The sequence below is a fragment of the Sphaerodactylus townsendi genome, linkage group LG13 (assembly GCF_021028975.2).
Source record: "Sphaerodactylus townsendi isolate TG3544 linkage group LG13, MPM_Stown_v2.3, whole genome shotgun sequence".
Classification (NCBI taxonomy): Eukaryota; Metazoa; Chordata; class Lepidosauria; order Squamata; family Sphaerodactylidae; genus Sphaerodactylus; species Sphaerodactylus townsendi.
In genome coordinates, this window is record NC_059437.1 from 31,053,275 (window position 1) to 31,080,633 (window position 27,359).

At 44.4% G+C, this 27,359-nt stretch overlaps 1 protein-coding gene across 1 annotated transcript; it reads right to left on the bottom strand.

The window, feature by feature from the left end:
- Nucleotides 1-12,595: 12,595 nt before the first annotated feature.
- Nucleotides 12,596-22,397, bottom strand: LOC125442455 (protein FAM162B-like). Its single transcript, XM_048513820.1, has 5 exons — nucleotides 22,357-22,397; nucleotides 21,441-21,523; nucleotides 17,522-17,627; nucleotides 14,630-14,738; nucleotides 12,596-13,411 (listed from the first exon to the last, which is right to left on the bottom strand). Exons 1-5 carry the CDS (start codon nucleotides 22,395-22,397, stop codon nucleotides 13,304-13,306), a joined length of 447 nt encoding a protein of 148 aa, XP_048369777.1. The 3' UTR covers nucleotides 12,596-13,303.
- Between the last annotated feature and the right edge of the window lie 4,962 nt (nucleotides 22,398-27,359).

Sequence of the window (27,359 nt, forward strand, 5' to 3'; positions counted from 1 at the left end):
TAAAGTGGCTACATTATTTCTGGAGTGGATCAGCACCTTGCATCCAAGGATTAAGTTCATGGAATCTAAAAATGAATCCCAGATTCCAATTTTGGATAGTGTAGTAATTGTGGATACATAACACAGGTCCATTCCACACGGGCCAATAAACACAGGTTTGGAATGGGGGGAAACATTTGAGGGGGCATTCCACACAGATCCTGCCACTAAAGTGAGTCTGCCCTGTGTTATTTTCCCCAAACTGTTTTTTTTAGAATTGTGCTATATGTGAGTATTTTGAAAAATCCTGGGTTGCAGCTGCTTGCAAGCAAACAGCTGGGCAGGAGACACTATTTACTTCCACCTTGCTTTTTAATTTCTCAGAGGCTTCTGGCCATCTCCTGTGAGAAACAGAACACTGGACAAGAATAAATTTTGGTTCAATCTAGCAGGACCTTTATGTGTTCTTTTGTTCTGAGGAGAGCCCGGAAGAGCTCTGAGCTTCAGCTGGATAAAGAAAGGGTTTTGGCAATGCAGAGGCGATGATCAACTTCTTGACATGTGCATCTTCAGGACTGCATTGTGGGAGTTTTCTTGGATAATCCTTTTTATTACAAATAAAGCTCAACTCTCAGGTAGTTGGTTGCATAGCTTAGCCAACTTCATTCAATTTCTCACACGTGTTTCTGGTATTCACTAACTTTGCGTGTAATACTCATGTACAAATAAGATAGCCAGTATTTTTTTTCTTAAGGGCTCCTCTGCTCATAACAGTTGTTTGATAGAAATGCAGCCATTTCATCATACCTTGGCATGGGGATTCTGTTGATGGGAAAGGGTTCCCTGGCAATCACAGTGTGAAGGATGCTGGAGCCCAGATGTAGGAAACAACAGAGGCATCATGATCTGCAGATTGCCTTTCAGTGGGAAGGGAATTGCTGAGATGAGTGGTGTAAACCGGGGTGGGGGGAAACTCCTCTAAGACAATCTCACTGATTGTTTTCCCAATGAGGAGAGGATTTTAAACCAGGTGATATTTGCGCTGCTGTTAAAATTAAGTCTTTGACACTTCTCATGTTGGCAGCACAATAAGAATACTCCCTCCCCCTCTTCTGGATCTGAAAGTTGGAGAATGATTTCATAATTGAGTTTCCATAGCTACATTTCTTTGGCTGAAGACTAGCCAGCAACATTTGTGTGATGATACACAGAGATACAAAAACAAAGCTGACACTGACCACAAAAACTAGGACAACACTCAGAACTGGATGGAAAGATCACCCAAAACCCAGGTTTTAAAAATCTAGAGTTTGTTTGCTGAAAAGAAAATATATGTTTCAAGATAAAGATTTCATCTTCTCCAACAGTTGTGTACACATAACTCCTTTTCCATTTGAATCCTCTGTTGTGCCTATTGCTCATTTCCTCAGCAACATCCAGCTTTGTTGTTGTCTTCTAAACATGCGAGCCAAAAACTGACCAGCGCAATTTCCTTATTTTGTTTTCCAGATCAGAATGTTTGTGCCACAGCGGATCTGGTTGTAATCCCATAATGGCCACTCAATCTCCTAGTTAATGTTTACTGTCTACAAAGTTAGTTATGAGGTAGTAGAAGGGTAGCAGGTGTACATGTAAACACCCCAGGAAAAAGACACAGGCAGTAATTTGTCAAGAACAGATACTAGAAAATATGGATTGCTGAGGCATCTGCGGTGTTTGCTACTCGACAATTTGAAATGTGGCCATTGGCGCTCATAGCTCCCCATCATCTATTCCATTCCAATCAGTATCACTTCTTTTAAAACAAAAGCTGCATTCCTTGTCCAAGAGGAGTTCTTTCCTTGTGTTCTCAACTTCCCAGTCAACCTTCTCAGTAAACTTTTAACAGCTGTTTGATCTGCATAATTCCAGCATGTCCATCCATTGTTTAGATGCCCAAGAGTGGTAGAACCTTCCACCCATCCCCAACAAGTTGGCAACCTGGCTGCAGCATGTTAACATCAGAGGAAGCTCAGCCAGCGCCATCAGTCTTAATTTCCGGCCAACCTCATCCCCAGGACATTTCTTCTCTGCTGTTATATATTGGGGGATCCTTCTTTGAATCAATTATTGCAACTAGGCAGGCTCTGCACATTCGTTGTCTCTCTTAACGGCATTATAAAGTTTTTATTTTTTAATGAGTGAGCAGTTAAGCTCTGAATGGCAGCTGCAGTTTTTTCTCTGTTTGTGTCATCATAACATCATTATGTTGTTGCCAAGAATTTTAGTTTTTATCTCCCTCTCACCAAAATATGCATGCAAATAAACGCCAATTTATTTATAGAGCAATATCAAATTAAACAGCTTGGATAATGACTTAACACCGATTATCACCACCCTGCATAATACCCACTTAGACACACCAATCTGGGAATGAGAGGCGCAACGGGAAACAAAATGTCGCTCCCATTTTATGCCTGTCTTAACTGTCTGCTCCCTTTGTGACAGTATGATCTTGCCCAGGGCACCTGGATGAAGATGTTTTAAACAATATTTGCCCATAAAGTTGCTCCCATGTATCCATCTACTTATAATTCTGAGAGAAGACTGTAAACAATGAAGATAGTCACCAAATCTGTTATGCTAATTGTTGTTTTTTTCAAGGCCTCCAGGAATAACCATCGCTACCTGGCTCTGAGCAGGATCAAGGACATCAAACTGAAGCCCCACTTGATCCAAAATGCTTTTCATTCAAACCAGAAAATAAGCTGACTCTTCATCCTAGTTTGCTTGGGATCATTCTAAAGTAGATCTGGGTGTGCAAATAAAATAAAACTGGGGGGGGGGGACCATGTCCCCCAAAATGGTCATTCCTGTAACAGAGCTGTATTAGATTAGTCCCAGTGCTCAAGTTCAGTGCAGAGTATAGTCAAGTGGAGCCAACCAGGAATACAAGTCCTCCTTTCCGAGGATAAAGGCTTATTAAGGTAAGCAAACTTGTAAAATAAACAAATCTGTAAATGCGTTTAGCGCATAAGTATCTCCCTTGTTGTTTTTCTTCATATTGGTGACTCGGGGCCAAACAAGACATGCTGGGGAATGACCACCCCACGTGTTTATACATGTTTCTGGGAGCGGGAAAATCAAAAGGGAGCATGTAGAACTAAACTCTGTCCCTTCTTCCTCTATATTTTGCTGTGATATGGCTCTTGAAGCGTTTTTCTTCCTGCTTGGTTTAGGGATGTCAGCTGTTTCAGAGGGCAGCCATGTTGGTTGGCAGTACAATAGCTAGATATGAGTCCAGAGGCACCCTTGGCTTTAGAGATTCTTGGAGATTTCAGAGCAGTAGTTATAGAGGGTGCAGTTTGGGGACGAGAGGGACCTCAGTGGGGATATTATGCCATAGTCTGCCCTCTGAAGCTGATGTTTCCTCCAGAGAAACTGACCTCTGTAGTTTGGAGGTCAGTTGTAATTCTGGAAGAACTACGGAATGCATCCTGAGGTTGCCAACAAGTCCGAAGAAAAATGTGCCATTCCATTAACAGGGACTTAATGGGTTAAAAATGGGCCACTGAAGCTTTTCACGATAGGAAGGTAAATACAGTAACATTACCTGGTACTAACACACCCCATTAACCCTCTATTAAAAGAACAGAGCATTTGTTTCTCCAGGCAGTTGGCAACCCTGTTGATAACCTTGTATCTACTTCAGTTTCAGAGCCTGGAGTCTGACTGGGTGGCTGAGGCTTGGCCTGGCTTGCTCAGGCCACTACAGTAATGCCCCACCAGGAAATTTCCCTGTATAGTAACTGGCCAGTCCACTCTGGATCAGATCAGGGTAGGAGAAAAACAGCATTTGAATCTTCCATACCAGGAAGGTGTTCTATGCACAGCCCTCTTGATATGTGTGGTCACAATTTTGTGTGGATTGGTCAATGCAATGCATTTTTCTCCTACATCTCGCAGGAAAGGAACCCTGTTTTTTCATGAAGGGGTGTTCACACACCACAAAAAGATTCTGTTCCTGTAACTCTAATCAACTGGAAACTTTAACCGATTCCCTCTTCTATTGCACTAAATATGAGGGAATTAGGGAAAATATGCAAGTGCTCTTTCCTTGAATTGTGACAGGATTTCAGATACTCAGAAGATCTTATACTTGCTAAATAACCCTGATCTTGTAGTTTGTGAATTGGTGGCCAAGTTTTTACTAGAAATTATGCACCCTAAGGGATAGTTTTTTTACCTTTGTTGTATCACTCTGTTATTAGGAGATTTTTTGTTATCATTCTCTTTGGGGTTTGTTTTAAATCTGGTTTTTGTTTTTGTCTCTGTATTTTACCTGTATTGTCTTACAAAGGCTTGGGGCTATAAAAACTGTGCTACACCACCAAAGCTGGGAGAAATGGTATAGTCCAGTGATGGTGAACCTTTTTGAGACCGAGTGCCCAAACTGCAACCCAAAACCCACTTATTTATCGCAAAGTGCCAACACGGCAATTTAACCTGAATACTGATGTTTTAGTTTCGAAAAAATGTTTGGCTCTGAGGCGTGCGTTACTCAGGAGTAAGCTTGGTGGTAGTTGTTGGCTTTGCTTTGAAGCAACCATGCAACTCTTCGAACAGGTGAATCATGACCCTAGGAGGGTTTACTCAGAAGCAAGCCACATTGCCAGCAACCGAGCTTACTCCCAGGTAAAGGATCACGCTTTAGTTCTTCGCATGAAAATCAGTGGGGTTTAACAGCACTTAACAGGGTTACCTATACTGCTCCCCCAAAACTAGGTCTTAGGTTTAATGCTAATAATCGAGTCCAGCGGCACAGGCCAGCCTAGATGTGTGGGTGGGGGGCAATTCCCCCCCCACATGATAAACTCTGTTTGTGCGTGCCCACAGAGAGGGCTCTGAGTGCCATCTCTGGCACCCGTGCCTTAGGTTCGCCATCACTAGCATAGTCACACAAAATAGTGACCCTGTGTATCGAGAGACTCATATGTACTGTGCTCCCCCTTAGCATGTGGAGTAGGAGCACCAAAATTATAAGGACTGAAAAGGCCTCGTCCTGTCTGGTTTGGCCCCAAGGCTTGCCAACTCGCTTCATGCTCCCCTATCTTTTATAGTTATGCCTACTATAAACTCTCATTATTACAGCCCAGGTGAACCTCAGCCATTCTTGCTTGTTATTTCCTGGGCAGTGGCTCATAAATTCAGTGCATTAAAGCTCACTTGCTTTCCCTGCTGTACATGCATAATGGATTTTCCCCTTCTTCCAGCTTGGTCCCTAACGAGCCAATGACAGTTTAAAAAATCTATCATCATTCTAAGAGCAGACTTTCCTACTGCACTGATAATTAATATTTAGTCTGTCTCTCTTTGTAGTAACAAGTTGGGCTCTACTATGCTGAAAAGCACAGGTACGATGAAAGAGCATTTTCTGCCCCCTTCCCCCCGTTCTCCCCCTTTCCCCCCCTGTATTTCCCTGCCTGATCATTTTACCAGGCAAGGAAGAGAGGCTGCACTGCTTGAGAGAGGAAAGGCCCAGGGAGGTGAAGAAGGCTAGCAGGGAAGGACCACAAGACAGCAAAAAGGAGAGTGTTTAGAGGAGGGAAGCAGATAGGCAAACACTGGGAACAAGAGCCCCCACCCCAGTCTTCCTGCATCACCAGACTTTAGAGAAGATGATATGAACAGAGATTCTGGGTCACCCGGTGTAGCTGTAACCCCCATGCCCAGAATGGGTTGAACCAGTGAGGGGGTGGAGACTCAGAGCAGCAGAAAGGCTGCAGAGCTCTTTGGAGAAGACTCGGACCTTGGTTGTATAAGCCCTTGACACCTTGTTAAGGTAAACTGCAATATTATTGTTAGGAACTACTGGGAAGGTAGTTTATTTTTTGCTATGTTGTAAATGTTGGAGTTTATTGTTTCAGGGCTTCTTTTTGTTGTGGTTGTAATGGGTGAGAGTTCTCCTGGAAACCTTCATCATGTTGCATCCTGTTCATCAAGCCCTTGGAGTCTTCAGGAACCAACCCACTTGCAAAGAAGAATTGGACTTGGCAGTATCAGTAGACTGTAACTAGAAAGACTTGAAATGCAACCTGAACAGGACCTTGAATTGTAAATGTTAAATGTTGATGTTTAATGTTATTTGTAAAGAGAAGTAAACTGTTTTGTTTAAATTTGGTTCTTTGCAGCTCCTTCCAAGTACTGCCCCACAGAACCCACCAGCTGAGGTTACATAGCCAATTTATTATCACACAAGGAAGCACAAGACAGAACACAACACAAAATGAACGCAGCGCACGGGTTATTCATTCGATGCCATTTTCCATCCAAAAATGGCTCCCGAAGAACTGAAAAACAAATGCAAATAATATTCAACATCAGTACTCCTGTTCCACTGGGAGGCAATTCTCCAATGAGCTGGATCTCGACATGGTGGGTGGGTGGCAGGCGTTTTCCTCCTCTCCCTCTCATAGCCCTGCCAACAGTAGTTGGAAACTGGAAGGAGAGGGAGTTTTCGGGTATGAACCTAGGCATGTGTGCTCCTTTCTGCCTTCCCTGTGTAGCATGAGATGTGGACACTCATTTAGATGGTTCCATCAATGGCTATGAATGGCCATTGCCTAGTAGTGTAATGGAGCCTCCATGTACTGAAGTGACATGCCTCTAAATTCCAGTTGTGAGGATAAATAACAAGGGACAGATGTTGCCTTCATGCTAACTTTGTGGCCTTCCTGGAGACATCTAGCTGTCCTTTGTTGCAAACAGGATGCTGGATTAGATGGACTTTTGTCTGATTCAGCAAGACCAGCAAAGCCAGCAGGCAGGAGGGGCTTAATCTTGGATTGAGTTCCCTAAACTCCTGCTCCTGTCTTGAAAACAGGAGAAAGAAACATGGTTCCACACACACTTACAGACACATTCATTCAAACAGAATATGAGAACCTTAGTTTTAAGGTGGTATAAACACAGTGGATACATCAAGGTATGAGTTCTTGCAACACAAGGCAATCAGGAAGATCGTGTGTACTCCATATATACCCATTCTGCAAACAAACCTGTCCACACCAAGCCTCTATCACGATGAACCGCACAGTGTATTGATGGCGTTATAATTGGAAACGAAATGGTTGTCCTTTACATTCTGTTGTTGCTGATCTCATGTGGTGCTGTTCTGCTTTCCCATAATTTCTCAGCAAAACTTTGGTTCCACTAATTTGGGATGGGGCGAGGAAAGATTGATGCCACTTCAACTTGCTCAAAAAGTGTTATTAGGAACTCTAGTTGCCTCTGGGTTCTTTTGAATAGACCTAACAGAAGTTCAATCAAAAGGTAAATATATTGTCATTTTTTTCCCCAGCCCTGAGAACTGGGTTGTGTTATGTGTTTAATAACAGATATTTAGAAGATGATGATGATATTTAACCAGCTCAGGAAGCTGCAAAGACAATTTCAAGAGGTGTAAATTCATACATTAGCAAGTATGCATGACAAGAACTCTCTTTGAATTCCCAAAGGAATACAATCACAATAGTACATTTCTTGTATCAGAGAACATAGCAGCAAAACCTTGGAGAAACCGTATATATATTCCATAAGAACTGTGACCAACATTATCAGGATAGACCTGAGAATGAGCAAGAAAAGGGAGGCTAGGGACCCATTTATATGGTGCACCCCAGGTGCATCATTCTTTTTGTTCCTGCTCAAACAGGTGATCTCATTGCAAAGCCTTTGGGCTGAATGTTCCAATCAGATAGATGTACACTGGGATTTCCCCAGTGGGAACGCCATACCCAAGTGTGCAGGGCCCTGATTCAGATCAGGACTGCACTATGCAGAGAGATAGTGTTTATTCATTCCCCACCCCAACCATTTTCAAGACCTGAAATGGTTGTGGAAGTGCTGTTTGTCCCACTGGGGAAACCTATGTGTATGAAGCCCCTAAGATGGCCAGTGGTGGCTCCCTGGGGCTGTTTTAAGTTTAGAAAATCATGGGGTGGTAAAGTATAAGCTCCAGCATGATTCCCACTGGGTTGTTCATGGAATCAGATTTGGATGACCGAAGAAAAGTCCGAAGAACTAGGATTGTTGCCTAAACAAGAGCTGGGAAGTGAAGGAAACCCCTATGCTGTAGCAGCCTCTTTTGCTCCTGACCCACCAGCTCCAGAACACAATTTCAAGGAGCCTGCTGTTAAGCCACTGCCACCAGGACCTCTGGGTACCCTCCCAGATCCTGAGACAGCTGCACATCAGCCATGCCAGAGAAGAGCTCCAACACTAGTTTCTGAGGATTCTCCCTCATCCAGGCAGGAACAGAAGAGGTAATGGGCTTGCACAGATGCAACAGAGAGACAGATGCAGTGTCAGGCTAGCAACCTATGCTCCAGCCAGTGAGTCAGATGGTCACTTTAGTTGACTAAATTCCCTGCAGGATTCTGATCCCATTAGGAAATAGGGCAGAGGCTGCCCTTCAGAGTATCTGAAGCTGCTTTCTCCCCAGTCTATCTAAGCAGAGGGCAAAGAAGGGAGCCCGAGTCAACCGGTTTGCAAGACCACTAACCTTGTGCTCCAGGCCCAGCTTCAAATGGTAGGGTAAACCCCTACTCTTGAGGAGACCACCAAGCTTAGAAGCTGGAGACCAGCACAAGCACCTTTTCTTCATGCTGTGTCCCTGTGATCCCAATTGAGAGCATGCATTCCTGAGAATTAAGTTCCCATTATAGAACTTCCAGAACATGTTTGATTGATAGGTCCCATAGCAAACGTGGGGGGGGGGGGGGCACACAAGAACTTCATAAGATGTCATTAGGTCCTTTGCTGCAGCAGACAAAGGCTACTCAGGAATCAGATTAGAAGGAAATTATCAGAGCTCCAACTGCAAATCAAATATGAAATAAATACTAGCCAAGATGTAAGCTAAATAGTCATGATGTGCCAAATGGAAAAATGCAAGAACAAGCATGACCTGAGTATTCCAAGCAATTAGCCTGTGAACTCCCACCTATTCTACCCAAGTGAGGTCTGTACCCAATTTGCTTTGTACTAGTTGAGCTGGTTTCTTTGGGTAAACTCTTTTTATGGAATGGACACAGCTTCAGAATATGCACTGCCATGCTGTGTACTTACATCGCTGCCCTTATATATACACACAACCCGTACATCTGTAAATAATCCCATCATTACAGACATCATTAGGTAGGGCTTGGTCCCCTGAAGGGGTGCAAAACAATACTGTGCTAAAGGTGCCCAGCACTTGTTTAAAGGCATGAACCCTTTTTGAAACAGCACCACAGTTCCAGACATTTATAGCGGTGAATAAAAATCCTCGAGTCCAGATTTCAGCTCCCAGACTCTAATAAACCAGATTTTATGGATGTTCTTGCTGTGATGAGGGGGGACCCCCCCCCCACACTACAATCTGTCAGCTACATCTTATGAAAGAGCCTGGATTGCTGCACTGCATAATAAAAAGAATGAGAAATTTCATGTCATCCTGTCAGTGGAAAAGCTAATGAAAAGTGAGGGTATTTTGGTGTGGTGTTTGTTAATATCCTGAGCAACTGAGAACTGGTGACAGAGGCTGGGGTGGCCCGATGGCTATTCAGAAAGATTGCTGGGTTGATTCTGTTCCCTGTTCCATTTCCAAGCTGTTATGTTCATTGCTCTTCTTCTGACATAATGGAAACTATTCAAGAGCTGAGCCTCTGGTTTGGGCAAGCATGGGGCTGAACTTCATGTTTTTCACTATTCTAAGACATGATGGCGATGATCTATAAATAGTGCAAGTAAAGGTATTTTTTCTAAAAAAAAGAAATTAGATAAACAATGGACAAGTCTAATAACTACTATTAGCCATAGCGTCTGAATGGGATCTCCATATAGAGACCAACAACCTTCAAAGTCTGGACTTCTTGGAGGCATGGAAACAAAACCAGATGGGGGCAATTATGTTCAAATGTTCAACTGACTAATTTTTGTGGAGCTGTCATCAAGCTGATAGGTTAAGGTGTCTCTCCCCATCCCCCGCCACTATCTGTTATACTTTCAATAGTATTTAACAGTTTTTAAAGAAGTACATTTTCTTCCTGTTTCCCACATTTGTTGTTATTGTCCCAAAGTCTCTGGCAGTGGCAATTGCAGAATGAGACATATTTTCCAACTGTATATTTTTCCTAAGAGAGTGCAAATTATGCAATTGTTGAAGGAGGAGGTCCAACTGAGACTTATAATAAAGGGTTTACACATATCTTTAATTCACTTGGCTTTTCAAGCCCTGGGAGATCTTCATGTGGTTTGCAGGTGGACAAAGCAGAAAAATGGCTTGGTGTTTTATGAAGTCAGATAAATCCAGTCAGAGGTGTTTTAGCACACACCATTTTTATCTGTCCAGCTGTTTTCTCTTTAGTGCCTGCATTTATGGGCTGGAACTCCAGAAGGGCAGTGAAGTCCTGAAGTGTATACAAATCAAGCCCATCTCAGGCTCAGAGGATACATGACTCCTGGGGTTGAAGTTGGCCTCAAGGCCTCAAGCCAGAACTCCCTTTCAAACTGGCCCAGTCGTGTTGCTCGTCATTCCAGGCTCATCTCAGCATTTATGTAAAATATTCAAAAGACAAATCTTGTAATCCTTATAACAACTGTAAGGAAGGTTTATTGTTGAAGGCTTGTTTATTTTGGTTTTTTGAAGATTATTTCCCCATTGTTAACATTGTATGATTTTAAAAAAATGTTTTAGTTTTAAAATACTTTTCTAGTTTGATTTAATGAATTCCAGTGTTTTATGGTGATTTTTCCCATTTTAATTACAATGCAACTCATTTCAGCAGTGGCATATCTGCCGAGGGATAAGGGGTATCCCTTGTCCCTGGGCGCCACTCTTCTGGTCACGTGGAGGTGCAAAATCGGCCCCCCACGTGACCAGGAAGTCCTGCTGTCTCCTTGTTTTCGCCTGCCTCAACTCTGTCCGAGGCACGCAAAAACAAGGAGACAACAGGACTTCCTGCTGCCTCCAAACGCCCTCAACCACGCCCTGGGCTCCCCCCTCCCTTCCCCCCCCCCCCCCCCGGCTGGCTTGGCTCCCAGCCTGCCCAGAGGGGAGGTCAGAAGAGACTGCAGGCTGCCGGCTGGGAGCCCTGCTGGCAGGAGGAGCCTGGGGGAAGTGGGCACCCTAGACCTTGCTCATGTCCATAATGACATGGGCTGGGTTGAGGGCAGTGGGGGCAGGGCAATGGGGGGGCAGAGCCGTGGGGGCAGAGCCTGGGGGCGTCCTGGAGACAATTTGTCTCCGGGCACCATTCACCTCCTGGTACACCTCTGCATTTCAGGTTTTGATTTTAATACTTTTATGGGATATTCTGGACTTTCCATGCTTCAGGCTGGCTGTCAACCTTGAAAAGGGATCTATTTATGCATGCATTACCTTATTACTGCAAAAAACAACAACCCCTTCTGACACTGAAAAATAGATCTGGGGTGGTGAGGGAAGACAAGGTTTCTTGGCGCCATCATCGAGAGGCAGCTAATCAGTAGTCAGAATCTGCATCAAACTTGCAGGTTCAATTATCTTCCGAACTTGACCCTGGAAAGGTAAAAGTCCAAAAACGGTGAGGATGTTTCCAAAGCAGAATCACTGTTCAAAAACTGATAACTACTTTCCGCTGTAGCCAGTGTGGTCCAATGGCTCATATGACAAGTGTTGCTACACAGTTGCACTAGTTCTGTGACAGTTTTCACTGCTACAGACTCACCCACTGTATGTCAGAGAAGAGAAATTCCCCACGAGCAGATTGACAGTTGAGTTTACTATGTCCAGTTGTAGCAATCCAATGAGAACTGATTACCAGAGCAAACGGCCAGACAAGCGCAAATAGGCCGACACACAGGTGGGTGATGGTAGAAAACCCCATCAAGTTGCAGCTCATTTACGGCAACCCTGTAGGATTTTCAAGCAAGAGATGTTCAGAGATGGTTTGTCATTGCCTGCATGTGTGTAGCAACCTATGGTGATTTTCCATTTAAATACTAACCAGGGCTGACCCTGCTTAGCTTCTAAAATTGGGCTAGCCTAAGTCATCCAGGCCAGGGCTGTGTTTGATCATGACAATCAAATAACAGCTGAACACTGGAGTAATCTGCCAGACAATCACAAATAGGTCGATGCATGGGCGTGTAGTTCACTGAAAAATTGGTTGCATGATCTTCACTGGCAAGCAGATTGCAAGCCAAACCAGTGGGCATCCCTAATAAGCTTCAATTCACCACCTTTCTGGAACAAACTCAGAGCACTTTCAGATAGATCCCATCTAGCATGACTGCATAGAACTGTTGAGTGGCTTCTTCTATTGTGCTGTACTTCGCTTATTTCCCATTTCCACATCTGCCTGCTGGGAATACCTTCATTTTCTGAATTTTTAGTACAATTTAGTAATGACATTGGAGTCTCTTCTAAAAAAAAATGCGTGTCCTTCCCTGAAGCTATGCCACTACTGAAAGGGTGTTGAGATGACATCTCTGCCCTGTCACTTACCGTCCTCTTTGCTTCTGAAGACGCAAGCTCAGAGTCATGAAAGTTCAGATTGAAATAAATGACATTAGTCTTTAAGGTGACATTGAACACATGTTTTATTTTGCTTACTTGTTTACATGAGAGACAGAGCGATGCAATGGTAGGAGTTTGGGTTAGGATTTGGAAAACCCAGGTTAGAATCCCCACTCTCCTATGGACTCTTGAGAGTCATATACTCTCAGCCTAACCTACCTCACTGGTTATGAAGATAAAATGGTGGGAAGGGGAGAAAGTGGTTCCCATGGAGGAGAAAAGTACGCTATGAAGTAAATAAAATTATTCATATGCCCCCATATATCTCTTGTCACCACATTTTTTAGAAAAATCTGAATGTTGCCAAAGTTCAAATCCCCGTCCCAGAATAAAGCATACACAGTGCTACAAAAATGAAGTACATTTTCATTGATTTCCCTCACATGCGTAACAGCATGTATAGAACTGATCTTCCTTAACTAATGACTTCTTGGGTGGGGGGCAGTGATTTCAAAGACAAGCTATTGAGGAGTAGAGTCACATTGGGTCTTGTGCTATTCCAGAGTGGGAATTGTCCCCAAGTGTCAGAACTGGTGGCCACCCAGGAAGTTTTTTGTTAGCCAACTCAGAGGTAGATGAAAGCAAGCTGAAAAGAAATCTGGTCTCTGCTGTGGCTTTTACGTTCACAACCAAACACGTGGGATTACCGAGGTCAACAACATGCTCAGAGTTACAGGACCAAAAGCTTTCTCAACTCTGGATGTGAATCAGCTTACGGTCCCTCGGGACTTGTTGCTTTCACGGTCATTCAGTTTTTCCAGCTGCTGATTCCTGCTCCAGTTGCCTCTCTAGCCTCCATTTGGCCTTCTTCTCTGTGTTTATCTTTAGCAATGTGTCTTCTCTTTTAGCAGCCTTTGAAAACAAGACATTTGCTCGGTAAACCTTTCTCACAATGTAGTACTGGGGCTAGGAGTCCAAGCGCCACAAAGAGACCGATTTCATGACCGATATCATGAGGACACTTGGATTCCTGCTTGGTGATCACCAGCCCCATAAAGAGCCCCTCCATCTCTTCACAGAAAACTGCCCTGCTGGTTTCTTACTGTTGGATCAGGGTGTGTGTGTGCAGTGTGTGTGTGTGTGTTGTTGTTGTTGTTTCCTCTTCCCTCCCAGCCATTTATTTATTTACTTTTTTGATGTTATTTTTATATTGCCTCTCAAGAAAATTACAAGGCAGTGAACAAGTTAGAGTGCTTGATTAAAATACAATAAAAAGATGACAACAAAATAAAAGCAGAAAAAGAGCAGCACAAAATGTTAAAATAGCAGCAGAGAAAGGTTCCAAAGTAAAGCAAAGCAAAAAAGAATAATGCATTGCAGATGAGAGAATAATTAACTTTATTTTGAATGTTTGTTTTCCTTCCCTATTCCTGTAATTTGTTTTTGTTAATCCTGTTTTTGTAAGCCCTACAAAAACTGTGCCTAAAATGCCTAATGGATAAGGGGGCCCTGGTCTGGAGACTGCTTATAATTCCAGGAAATCTCCAGGCTCAGCCTGGACATTGGCAACCCCAGGTGAAGGGAGAATCATAGCAACAAAATTGCAGGAAAAAGAAAGGTTTTCGTCAGTTTTGCTGTAGAATTGTGTTCCCAGACCTAGATCAACCAAATCTAGTGGGTCCTTTCTGAATCTATTCAAAGCTACTAGCCTTTGACCTCAAAGCTGCTTGATTCCACCTATAGGCACAACCTCTGATTTGTCCTTTGACTCTGCCTTGCAGTGGATTATGGCCTGCCTGTGGACCCTGAAAATGTGCTCAGTAAGGGATATAGAAAGTGGAATCATTGCACAATGCACCAATCCTGGTGTTTTAATAAGCTTGTGGGTTGTATTGCCAACCCCCCAGGTCGGTCCTGGAGATCTCCCAGAATTACAACTGATCTCCAGAAGACATATGTTCCCCTGGAGATCATGGCCCACCAAGATCCTCACCTTCCCCCAAACACAACCCTCCCCAGGTTCTACCCCCAAATCTCCAGGAATTTCCCAACCCAAAGTTGGCAACCCTAGGAGGGGGGCAAAAGTATTCATTTTCTTGGCTAGATAAATCTGTGATGAAAGTCTCTTACCTGTTTGCCAGAGATGACCATGGCCACACATCCCAGTAAGGTCAATGCCATCATAATGTAGCAGATTCGAATCCGCATCTGGTTCTGAGCAGCCTTAAGCACCTCAACTCTGCAAAATAGCCACACAGCTAGGGTGGAGCTCAAAGCTACAATGGAGCCTAGTCCCAGCAAGAAGAACAGAATATTGTGTGGAGGAGGACTCAGGCTACTTCTGAAGGGGTGGATTTCCAAACATGCAACTTTTCTGTGCAGCTATGAAGTCTAGAACCTTTTTAAAGCTACTGTTTTTCAGGCTGCCCTGTTGTGTTCTCTGTGTAACGTAATGCCGAGGAAAATGTCATGTTCCCTATTATCTTGAGCAATAGGAAATCCCAGGGTCATCTGTCAGAAGCATTTCCTTATGATGAAATAACATTGGATATTTCTGGGATTTTTTTGTAATATCTGTTTATTTATAGATGTGCAAATTGAGCACAGGGGACCTTGGCAGATGCCCAGTCTTTAAAATACCATTAATTTCTCCCAAAGCAAACAGCTTGTAGCCTCTACTGCTCTCCTAGGATGCTTCTGGCCAACCAGCTCAGCCCCTTTTGCCAGCTAAGCTAGTTAAATTTCATGGCCCACAGGCCCTGTTGGAGCATTTACAGCACCTAGTAGACACCAACCATCCAAAGCCATCAGTACTCATTTCCACAAACATCTCCCAGCCCTCAGTGGCCATTAAAGAAATATTGTTAGCCATTCACTAAACCAAAGCCTTGAGAGTCTTCCCCGGGCACAACATAAATCCTTTCCCATTGCAATATCTTTGCCTCTCGCTCCACTATCAATGGATAAATATCAGTTACAGAAATCCAATAGTGCTGCATTGAGGACTGGGTAGATATTAATTGCCACAATTTGAGGAAGATGGGTCTGACAAGAATTTGATAGGAAAGAAGTAGTTCTAAGCAGGTCTATTCAGAAGTCAGTCTCATCTTACCAAGTGGGGCTTACTCCCAAGAGAGTGTCTTTAGGATTGCAGCATAAGAAATCTCCAAGCCTTGTTTCTGTCCCAAATTATGCAGATATTAGAATACAGTTGTCATGGGTCAAGTTGAATAGATGAGGAAAATGCAAGAAAGCCCTGCTTGCTGTCTTATTCTTGAGTGCTGCAAAACTTCTCTCCAAAATGGGGGAAGGAAGAAGAGGGAGGGGGGGAATAAATTAATGTTGCCAAATTGACTTGGTGTTATTTTGGGCCAGAGATAATGATCAGCACCCACACATTTCACTTTCAGCATCACAGAGTTTTCCGGAAGAAATGCACTTCCAACTTAAATGTATTTTGGGTGTCACAGAAAATAATAGTTGTGTGGGTGTGCAGAGAAGGAACCAGAGTTTGGTTCTCTCTCTGGCTGAAGTCAGACAAGACTTTTTGGGAGTGCTGAAAGTAGTACAATAGAGCTGTAATTGCCACTGTTCCATATGCTTTTTTTTTAAACTTGTCCCATTGTTGCTTTTGGTTAAATAGGTTTTATGGGTTTCTGACACTCCAAAAAAACCAGCAAAACCTGTTGGAACAAAAATGATGGGGGGAGGGGAAAGTGTACGCATATCACAAGACCCAGGGGCAGACCCCTCATACTCCTTCCTTCCAACTCTGCCCAGGGCACATTATGCACAAGGTGCCAGCTGCACAGCAGGGGTGAATGTCCATCCCAACAAGATTTCTTGTACAGATGTATTTCCCCAAAGTCTTGCTTTCAATTTCCATCCTCCCCACGCTAAGCAATACCACTTTAAGCACAGCTTTAATTTTCCTCGCTGCCAGAGCTGGGGAGATTTGCCAGTGAGTACAGATTTGCCCCGGATATCTTCCCTCTGCTCTACACCAGCCCTTCCCATTTGCTCCCATTCCAATGCATACCTCTCTCCTCCACTTTCAGATTTGTTATTTCTTCAGTTTTTGCTATATATGATATTGATATATCGATATAAACAGAGAATCATTGCAAACTTGCTATCTTTTATTGCATTTGAAAATCTCCAAATGATGGATCAGCCATTTTCTTCACATATTTATGGAGGAGAAGTCGATCTATGGCTACCAATCTTGATCCTCCTTGATCTCAGATTGCAAATGCCTTAGCAGACCAGGTGCTCAGGAGCAGCAGCAGCAGCAGAAGGCCATTGCATGTGAGCTCCCAAAGGCACCTGGTGGGCCACTGCGAGTAGCAGAGTGCTGGACTAGATGGACTCTGGTCTGATCCAGCAGGCTAGTTCTTATGTTCTTATGTTCTTATGCTCTCACTTCCAGAGCTTTTGCAGAGCTGTAGGTTGAATTAGAAATGGTGGGCTAACCATTTAATAACAAGCCTCTCTTCCTGTGGGGGGAGCAGCAGCAGCAGCAGCCGCCACCGAAGCAGCAGGAAGTGTGTATGTGGAGGGGGGAGATATCAATTCTAGGGCATAGTCTCCTTCTTCAGCAGAGTGTGGTCCAGGAAATTGCTTTGCCTCTTTCTTTGGGGGGTATATTTTTTAGAAAGGGGCTATAATATTCATATCACTGAAATCACAAGTATATTGATATAACTGCAATTTAAAGGATTTTCACAAAGTTCTTTATCTTGCAAGTACTGGGTGTAATGAGAGCTGTACTTTTAAGAGGTAGTTGATGGGTGGAGTTAAGAGAACTAGGAAAAGCAGAGGCCTGTTAGACTTCAGAAAGCAAGCAAGCTGTGGAGTAGGCAGTAAATACCTCCTCGCATGTAAACAAGGAAACAGGAAGAGACCACACTACAGTCCCATTGCGCTGCTAAGAGCCCCAAGGTAAGCATTCTATGCATAATGGACCCAGCTTTCTTCTCAGGTAGTTGTACACAAAAGCTTTAACTAGCTGTGCCTACTTACGACAAAAGTGGTGGAATATCCTCCTCTTTTTTAAACCGTCCAGTCCACAACAGCATCTTTTTATCAAATTCTGTGGGTCTTTTCTCACTTCTGAAAATATGGCGACCTTTAAAAGATAAACACAGCTCAGCAGCAGGTCGACTTAAAGAAGGAAAGCATTACTGGGAGGATGGGTGGGAGGTAATAGCATCATGTTTTAAAATATGTGAAACCAAAATGACTGTTCTGTGTTTTTATATATGTAAATTAATGTTTTCCACCACAACCATCAGACTCAGAGCAATGTTTACAAATTGACATCTTTGAATGTGAAAAGGACTCCCCACATGTGAGAAACCAAGATGAATAATAAATAAAATAAGCTCATTCTTGCTTTTCTTCACACTTTTAATGTTTGCCGGTAAGAAAACACCCCAAACATCCAAGGACACTTTAGATCAAGGCTGGCTGGACCTTCAGGGGAAGGCCGTTCTGAAGCTGGAGAAAAGCTGTTGAGAACATATCCTTCTCTGCACTTAGCACCAGAGGCATTGGAGGAATCATAACAGCAGTAGAATATCTCCTATGCATGCCTAGATCCCAGGTTCAGTCTGTGCCGTATCTCGCTAAAGTGCCTCAATGTCAAGAAAAGACCTTTTCTTGCTTAAGACCCTGGAAAGCTCTTGTCCCTCAGAAGGGATGCAACAGCCGAGATCCCCTTTCACATGCTAAAGGGCCTGGGTTCAGTCTCCAGTTAGAAGGTCTCAGGCTGCTTTTGTTGGGAAACAACTTTCTTTGCTTGCGAGCCCAGAAAGCCACGGCCACTCAAAGTAGGCTGCTTGGGAAAACTGCAGTTCTGTTGTCTTCAAATGGTCCCCAGTAGGGTTGCCAGCTCTGGGGTGGGAAATAGCTGGAGGTTTTGGAGGTGAATACTGGAGAGGGCAGGATATGAGGAGCAGAGAGACCTCAGCTAACTGTAATGCCACAGACTCCACCCTCTGAAGCAGTCATTTTCTCCAGGGAAACTGATCATGGCTATCTGCAGATCAATTGTAACAGTGAGAGATCTCCAGGTGCCTTCTGGAAGTTGGTAACCCTGTTCCCAGTTTTAGAACCTGGCATCTCCAGCTGAAGGATCTTGGGAGGCATGGTTTGGGTACAGACCTTCCTTTGCTGGAGACCCTGGAGAGCTGATTTCTATTAAAGCAGACAAGACTGAGCTGGAAGATGAGCCAAAAGTCTAAAGATCTTAATATACATAATACAAGCCATGTGGTTTCTGTCAGCTTCTGTCTCTTTTATGGCCCTGTAAGATAGGTGGACAGAAGAGAGGGTCACATCTCCTGGCATTCTTGCATAAAGGCAAGCTTCTAATGTCGATGTGGCTCCCCTCCCCACCAGAATGAGCTTTACTAAGAGAGGCTGCAGGCAAAGAGCCAGGAAGAAGCTGCACATTCCTGTGTGCTGCCCTCACTAAGCCTCCAAAGGCAGCTGATATCTACAGTATTTAAGGAAGACAATCCTACATAAGATATCCGACACCTAAAAAAAATTACACACAAGAAGTTTTTTAAATTGTATACAGATTTGTAATTTTTATGCAAATTTAAGATGATTCTCTCATTATCTTGATGGCACCCCCTCCCCAAAGAAACCCCCTGGTTTTCCTTTTGCGTAGCTTTTAATTTGCCGTTTTACCAACATGTCTAGTTGCTCTAAGCAGAGAAGAAAACATGATGTAATGTCATATTATAATTCTCTTTGTATTACATGCTTCTGGATTCCCCTCTTGTACCTTTGTTCAGACTGATGTCTGTCCATTGTCACCCTAATTAGGATATTGGCTTTGAGTACACCAATTAACAATGCAATCCTAAACAGATCCACTTAGAATCCTACTGAAGTCAACTCCCAGGAAACGATTCTTGGGATTGCACAGTAAATACCCTACAAGATTGGTTTCTTAACAGATCTGTTAGAAGGTAGTCGAGGAGCAGAGATATCTCAAGGTGACCCATCTTTTTCAGCTCTGCTAAACTTTGAGGAAAAGGGCAATGGGAGGTGGTTGTTTTTTCTCCCTTTAAAAAATTCAGTTGGAAATGGCAAATGTCTCATCTACCTCTAGTAATTCCCTCTCCTGAAATCAATAAAGCACGCAGCTCCCAGGACAAGCTTTGCAATGAAAATAGTCTCTAAATGATTTATAGTTTGTGGGCAGAAAGCACCCAGAATAAATTGCCAAGTCTGAAAGTTATAACAATGTTGCGGCTCCACTGTACACATTTTGAGAAATAGATTATTTAAAAGGAGGATGTGTGCATGTGTGTTACCTTTGTTCTAGATTACCTGTTGCAAAGAAGAAACGAAAATCACCAGAACTGAAAATGTAGGGATGTCAGGGGGCTCCAGGTGAGGTCTGGGCATCTCCCAGAATTACAGCTCCAGACTACAGAGATCAATTCCCCTGGAGAAAATTGATGTTTTGGAGGGTGGACTCTATAACGTTGAACCCCATTGAAGTTTCTATCCTTCCCAAGCTCCACCCACAGATCACCTGGAGTTTTTCAGCCTGGAGCTGGCAACTACTCTCTCATCCCTGCTGGTGGTCAGGGGGACCTAGCAACCATATTTAAAAGAAATACATATTTCTATTTAAAGTATTCCACAACCTAAGTTTTCCACCCTATTTGCTAGAACCGGTATTAAAACAAGAAGGACAGCGTGGGGTACCTCAGGTAGAACGTTAGACCAAAACTCTGTTTTGGCCATGCAGTTTATGTAGTGGTCTTGGCCTGGTTGCTGTCCTTCACCCTAATCTATCCCACAGGATAATTTGGAAGCTAACATTGCTCTGGGACAACTATGCATACCACCCTCATGGAAAGAGGGAGAGAAGGAGAGAGAGAGATCTCAAAGCCACCGACTACTCACAGGTATTTCAGCATCTCAGTTTGACCTCCAATACCTTTCTCATGTTGCCAAGATCCCTCCCCTTTCTGTAACTATATCCTGGTGTTGAATGCCGCTTCTGCTTACCCACCTGAAAGCGCTCTTTGAAAAACAAACCCTTGAGTCCCGGGGCCTTTTGCCCTGTTGGAAGGTGCTCGTCTTGCCTGGGTTAATATTTCTGCCTCTGCTGTGTGGTTGCTTCCCCACAGAGTTCTCAAGCCCCACATGGCAGTGAGAGGCCTGCACCCAGCCATCCTCACAAGCATGGTATAGTTTGAGTGCTGTCCTGTCCACTTGTGAGCTTCTGGTTAGATGGATCACGCATTGGAACCTGAATCCGTGACTTCAGGCTCCAGCAAATCAATAAGGAAGGGGCCACTCCTTCTAAGGTGAGTCAGAGACAGAAATGGCTTGGAGCCAGTTAAGGGAGATGTCTTCGTACTGAGATACCACTGTAATGACATTACCCTCTGCAGGATCTCTTATGACATACCAGGTACAATAACAACTCCTACTGCCTTTTTAAGGCCAAAGGACATGAAAACCAGCACGTTTGTACAGCTGGCTTGGAACTACTCTCCTCATATTCAGTCCAAATTTACTTTTTGGGCTGGACTTTTTGCACAAAGGAACGGAAATGGTTCTGTAATGGTGTAGTGTGTGGTTCCAGTTGACCAATGCCTGTGATGTTATGAATATCAGTTTCTTCTTCTCATTTTCTGGAATATTTTTGCACTCTTTTATAAAGCTTCCCTTAACCTAGGGTTGCCAATTCCAGGTTGGAGAATTTCTAGAGATTTGGAGATGGAGCCTGGGGAGGGTGGAGTTTAGGGAGGGAAGGGGAGGGGGTCTAGTGCCCTGGTCCACCATCTGAAGCTTCCATTTACTTCCGGGGAGCTGATCTCTGTTGTCTGGAGATGAGTTGCAATTCTGGGAGATCTCCAGGCCACACCAGGAGTTTGGCAACCCTAAGCATTACCTCTGCCCTTACCTTGACTGCCTGGTTTCTTCTTTCTTCTTGAAAGACAAGCCCATCCGCCATGTACACTGGCAGAAATGCCTCCAGTTATTCCACTAGCTCAGGGGTCTGCAACCTGTGGCTCTCCAGATGTTCATGGACTACAGTTCCCTGCTGGCAGGGGCTGATGGGAATTGTAGTCCATGAACATCTGGAGAGCCACAGGTTGCAGACCCCTGCACTAGCTGTTCTTCCGGTGTTAAGATCCAAATTCTGGGACTTCTGTCCTTAGAACTCTCCTCTGGTTTGGCCCGCCTTGGCCTTTCACTGAAATGCCCGTATATTTCAGAAAGGTTTGCTAAATCAACACTGGTACTGGGGGGTGGGGTTTTCAGCCTCCACTTCAAAGAGTTCTGGCCCAGTGAACTTTAGCTGTGCCAAATGGGTGTGATTTGTCTTTGAAGCTGTAAAAGCAGACAAACAGCAGCCCAGTCATAAAAAAAAAGCCTTTGCAGTGAGCCAGATTCCCAGGAATGATGAAAATAACAAGCTTCTCCACACAAGCAGATGAGGCACATGTGAATCCCTCATACAAGGGAATCCCTACCACATGTACTCTGGGGGAAATGCCTTGCTGAGGAGGAGATGATCTCATTGTGGTCGGTTGGGGGTTGGGGTGGGACAGAGGAGAGAGCTGTGCTGTTGTTCCCCTTATTGCCGGGCTATTGATGTCAATAATCCCCTTATTAAGAATTCCAACGTTCATTTTTCAATGCCCCCCACGTCAGACCAGTAGTTACTGCTCCATCTCAGCACTCTAATTTGATTTGCATGAAACTAATAATGACACTTAGCAATGGAATGGCCGCAGAAGCTTTCATGGGTTAGAGGAATCAACTTCGATGTCTTCAGGAAGCAAGCTGCCCTAAATGTGTTAGTTATTAAGTACCCCAGGATTCTTTCATTTTGATACTCTGGTTTGGAAAACATGCTTGATTTATCTGGCTATGCTCTTGAGCAGATATTCTGCAAAATATCAAACATCTCTGTCGACAGATAATCATGTCATCCTTCCTGGGGTGTGTGGGGGGAGAAAACTGGGCCGCGAATAGTGTGCAAATGATTCAGCTGCTCTCCTCCATCTGTCCCTCTTTGCTGCCTTGAAGAACACCCCCACCAACATCACAGTTCTGGGTGTTCTTCTGCAATTCCCACCTCCTCCCACATTCATGGGCAGGTTTTAATTGTCTTGCCTTGTGATTGCTTCTCATAGTTTTTGGCAAACATTCCCTTTCCCTTTGAATGGAAATGGAAATCAACCAGCGAGAGAGTCTCCTATTTATTGCTTATGATGCTACAGAGAGGAAAACACACAGGATTGTCAGGATTCTGAAATCTGGCATTTGTGTATTCCAACCCATAGGATGTATTGATGAAACATGACCAACAGGAAATGGAGCCGTTATATTACACGACTTTTGATTTGTGCTTCTGGAGGCATCTGTCTGGAAACAGAATGGAGGAATTGGATGGATCCTTGGTCCAGTCCCAAAGAACACTTCTTATGCTGATAGATACTAGGAACCAAGAAGTAGGGTTGGCTAGGAGGGGAATATTGCCATCATTGTGACTCATCTATTGCTTCCTAGAAGCATCTGCTTGGATACATAAGGCTAAATCAGTTGGACCCTTGCTCTCATTTAGTAAGGCAAATCCTGTGCTTCTGTTTCTCTTGTGTGCATGCAAGTGTATGAAAAAGCAGTACAGAAACTGAGAGGCCATGGCTCAGTGGCAGAGCATCTGCTTTGGGTGCAAAAAGTCCCAGGATCAATTTCCATTTAAGTGATCTGAGCAAACAAGAGTTGGGAGAGCCCCACCTCTTCCTGAGATCCTGAGAGTCACTGCCAATCATACATATTGTAACAGCAATACCTGCATATGCGCCAGCAATTTCAGCTAGGGCCAGATCTCTGCCCAAGCAGTCAAGGCACTGACAATGCAGCTGAGACTAGTGATGTGGAAGAAGCGAAGCAAATTACAACCCTTCATCTCCCACTGTGTTTGCCGGTACCCCACATCTTCAAAGATAGATGTTGGTTTTTTCACTTGGGAAACACTAGATGATATTGATCTAGATGGACCAGTGGTCTGTAGACCTTCATGGTGCCCCTTGCTGCTTCTGAGGATCTGGTGACCCTCAGGAACAAAAATTGGGGATCTTCAGTGGCCTGCAGCAAGAGGGGAAATCAGCACAAACTTCTACCCCATCCAAAGAAAATGTAAATGACCTGAAGTTTTTGGAACTGTGTGGATGTATATGGGTCACCCTAATACAGTATTGAACTTGTGTGTGTGTATCTGCAGTCAAGTCACGGTTGACTTATGGCAGCCCTGTAGGGTTTTCAAGACAAGAGACCTAACAGAGATGGTCTGCCATTGGGCCTTTCCCCACTTACCTTAAGCCCCGCTCTACTCTCCTCAAGTAGCGCAGCTTGGGAGATTTCCCTGCACTCCCCACGACAGGGGTGGTGACAGCGCAGCCGCCCCGACGCTACCACTGTCACGCCCCCTCAGCGCGCGGCATCCCTGGCGCTGGAGAAAACAGCACCTTTTGATGACCCCGCACAGGGTCGTGGGGATGCCCGGGCACGCGGCATAGGGGGGATCCTTGTGAGTGGGGAAACGCCCATTGTCTGCCTGAACCCTGATGTTCCTTGGAGGTTGCCCATCCAAATACTAACAAGGCCAACCCTGCTTAGTTTCTGAGATTGGACACGATCAGGCTAGCATGGGGCTATCCAGTATGTTTACTGATGTCTATGTGCGTGAATCTTAGATTTAGGCGTCTTAGTTGATAGTTCCATGGGAATGTCAACTCAATGCATGGCAGCTGTAAAAAAGGCAAACTCTATGCTGGGGATCATTAGAAAAGGAATTGATAATAAAACTGCAAAGATTGTCATGCCCTTATATAAAGCAGTGGTGCGACCGCACTTGGAGTACTGTGTCCAGTTCTGGTGCAGCGCATCTCTCAAAAAAGGATATTGAGGGAGAATGAAAAAAGAAAAAGAGAGAGATGCAGAGAAAAGGGCAAACAAAGGATGATTGAGGGACTGGAGCACCTTCCCTATGAGGAGAGGCTGCAGCGTTTGGGACTCTTTAGTTTGGAGAGGAGGCGGCTGAGGGGGGATATGATTGAAGTCTACAAAATTATGCATAGGGTAGAAAATGTTGACAGAGAGAAATTTTTCTCTCTTTCTCACAATACTAGAACCAGGGGGCATTCATTGAAAATGCTGGGGGGAAGAATTAGGACTAATAAAAGGAAACACTTCTTCACGCAACGTGTGATTGGTGTTTTGGAATATGCTGCCACAGGAGGTGGTGACTGGCCACTAACCTGGATAGCTTTAAAAGGGGCTTGGACTTAGATTTATGGAGGAGAAGTCGATTTATGGCTACCAATCTTGATCCTCCCTTGATCTGAGATTGCAAATGCCTTAACAGACCAGGTGATCGGGAGCAACAGCCGCAGAAGGCCATTGCATTCACATCCTACATGTGAGCTCCCAAAGGCACCTGGTGGGCCACTGCGAGTAGCAGAGAGCTGGACTAGATGGACTTTGGTCTGATCCAGCTGGCTTGTTCTTATGTTCTTATGTTCTTATGAATCATAATTTACAAGCTTTTACCATTCCAAAGCTGTTCTATAAGGGATCTATATTAAGTTCTGTCGTTGCTTTTAACAATTTAGGGTAAAGCACCTGGTTTGTAAAATGCATTTTCCAATTTTAACATGCATGAAATAATATAATCAACAGTCCCCTGTTGAATCCTGAGGGACCTGTGGGTAAATGTCTTGCAGTGGACTGTGGAAGAGCTCTTTCCCCTGAAGCTGGTTTTTGAGAAACAGCTCCCCCAGTAGGGAGGCCTATAACCTTCAGTGACTTTGCTTGGCTTCACTGTTCAGTCTTCCACTTGGAATCAAACTAATTGAACATTTTGAAGTGAAAGGTTAGCTTTTGTAGGAATCCAGTAGCTTGCATTTTAATCAAAATCCATGAAAGCTTGACTCAAACGGGCTCAGGTTTGAAGGGATAAATGCCTGACTCCAGGGATTCCGTTGATGTCAATTCAAAACTCCCAACCATCTCGGGTGCGTTGTTTATATAAGCAGGCTTTATAAGCCAAAAGGTGCTCATTTTGTCAGAAAATGCAGTCATGGCTCCCTTGTTTTGTAAGCAAGAGGCTAGCTTGTGTTTTTCCCCCCCAAAAAGTAGCTTCCTTTGCAATGTGGCAAAGTGCATTTGAAACTTAGTGAATGCTCAGAAGCAGTTTGTGGTGATTTCCTCACTGGCGATTAATCCTGGGATAGTCACCTGAAATATCCAGGTTCCCTCTAGATCTCCTCACAGCCAAACTGTGGAACACATATCAGTCCCGTTTCTGGCCCCCCCCCCGCTTATCATGGGATTTTCCTGGACCTGCTTGTATATGCACCTTTAAAAAAAAACACTCCAATGGGAGCTAATAGGAGATGGGGGGTACACATTTGAGGGTCCATAACTTTGGCCCCCATGAACCAAACTTCACCAAGCCTGGGTGGTATTCTCAGGAGACTCTCCTACTGACACTACCCAGGTTTTGTGAAGTTTGGTCCAGGGGGTCCAAAGCTATGGACTCCCAAAGGGGGTGCCCCATCTCCCATTGTTTCCAATGGAAGCTAATAGGAGAGGGGGCTACACATTTGAGGGTCCATAACTTTGGCCCCCATGAACCAAACATCACCACACCTGGGTGGTATCAGGAGGGTCTCCTAAAGATACTCTGAAATTTTGGTGCTGCTAGCTTAACAATTGCACCCCTGACAGCAGGACCCCCCACCCCAAGGGGGCAGGGCTAGATGTCTTCACTAGAAACATGCTGCAGTGAGGATGTTGGAACCCGGATGAAAAGGTGCTGATTCTTTTGAAACTTGGTTGTATCTAGATTAAATTTTCAGTGGGAATTCTGCCTGTGAGTGGCCAGGGAACTTTTGGTGAAAGAAGAGTCAAAAGATGTCACTGGGTACATGCACGGGGTGAAAATGTATTTTTCTGGAAACAAAGGCAGGCAGTAGCCACTGAACTGCCAGCTGTGAGAACAAAGTGACAGCTCTATTTCAGCTGCTTTCTACCCAGGGCCAAGGTCATTGTGCTGAGCAGCAGGATGGCATCTCTGCCCTTGTGAGCTGAAGTGTTGCTTTGGTTATTCTTCTTTCCCTCACGAGGTTAGTCGGGTGTGTTTTCTTGGCTGCGTGTCATGGCACAGGAGGAAAACTAGCAAAAGAGCCTGGCACAGTGTCCCGAGCTGCACATTAGTAATGCAGCAAACCAGAAATACAATAATGAAGAAAGTCGAGACTGCCCTCTACTGGCCAGACCTCTTGTTTGTGCACAGCACCACCTTGACTGTCGGCGCCGGCTTGTCAAACTTCCATCGTTGAGAGAGTACTTTCTACATTGGTTGGCCTGCCATGAAATCTCTGACTGCTGCAAAGGATTATGGTGAATGTAATACTCTGTTCATGTAATAGGACTGCCAGGTTGCTCCTGGCCACCAGCATGGGATGAGGATTCAGGTTCCCAAAACCAGGTTGAAAATCTGCTGGAGATTTAGGGGTGGAGCCTGGAGGGGACTAGGACCTCATTGGGGTACAGTGTGCCTTATTGTATAGTCCACCCATCAAAGCATCAGAGAAACTGATCTCCTTAGTTTGGAGATAAGCTGTAATTGTGGGGGGTCCCTGGTTAGTATTCCTATCTGGTGAGAACACTCACCAGGCATGCTGGGCTACACTGTTGTTGTTCCTACAATGCACACTCCACAATCTGATGAGCTTGTACTGCAGAGGAAGATTAGCTCCGGTGGTCAAGCTGTCTGGCTGCTCTTACTGATCTTTTTCTGAGGGAC

Coding starts and splice junctions, on each gene's coding strand:
- LOC125442455 (XM_048513820.1), bottom strand. CDS start 22,397: ATGTTTTCCAAACCAGAGTATCAAAATGAAAGAATCCTGGG. Junction 14,739..17,521: donor GATATTCCACCACTTTTGTC/GTAAGTAGGCAC, acceptor GCTATTTTGCAG/AGTTGAGGTGCTTAAGGCTG. Junction 13,412..14,629: donor TGGTCATCTCTGGCAAACAG/GTAAGAGACTTT, acceptor TTGTTTTCAAAG/GCTGCTAAAAGAGAAGACAC.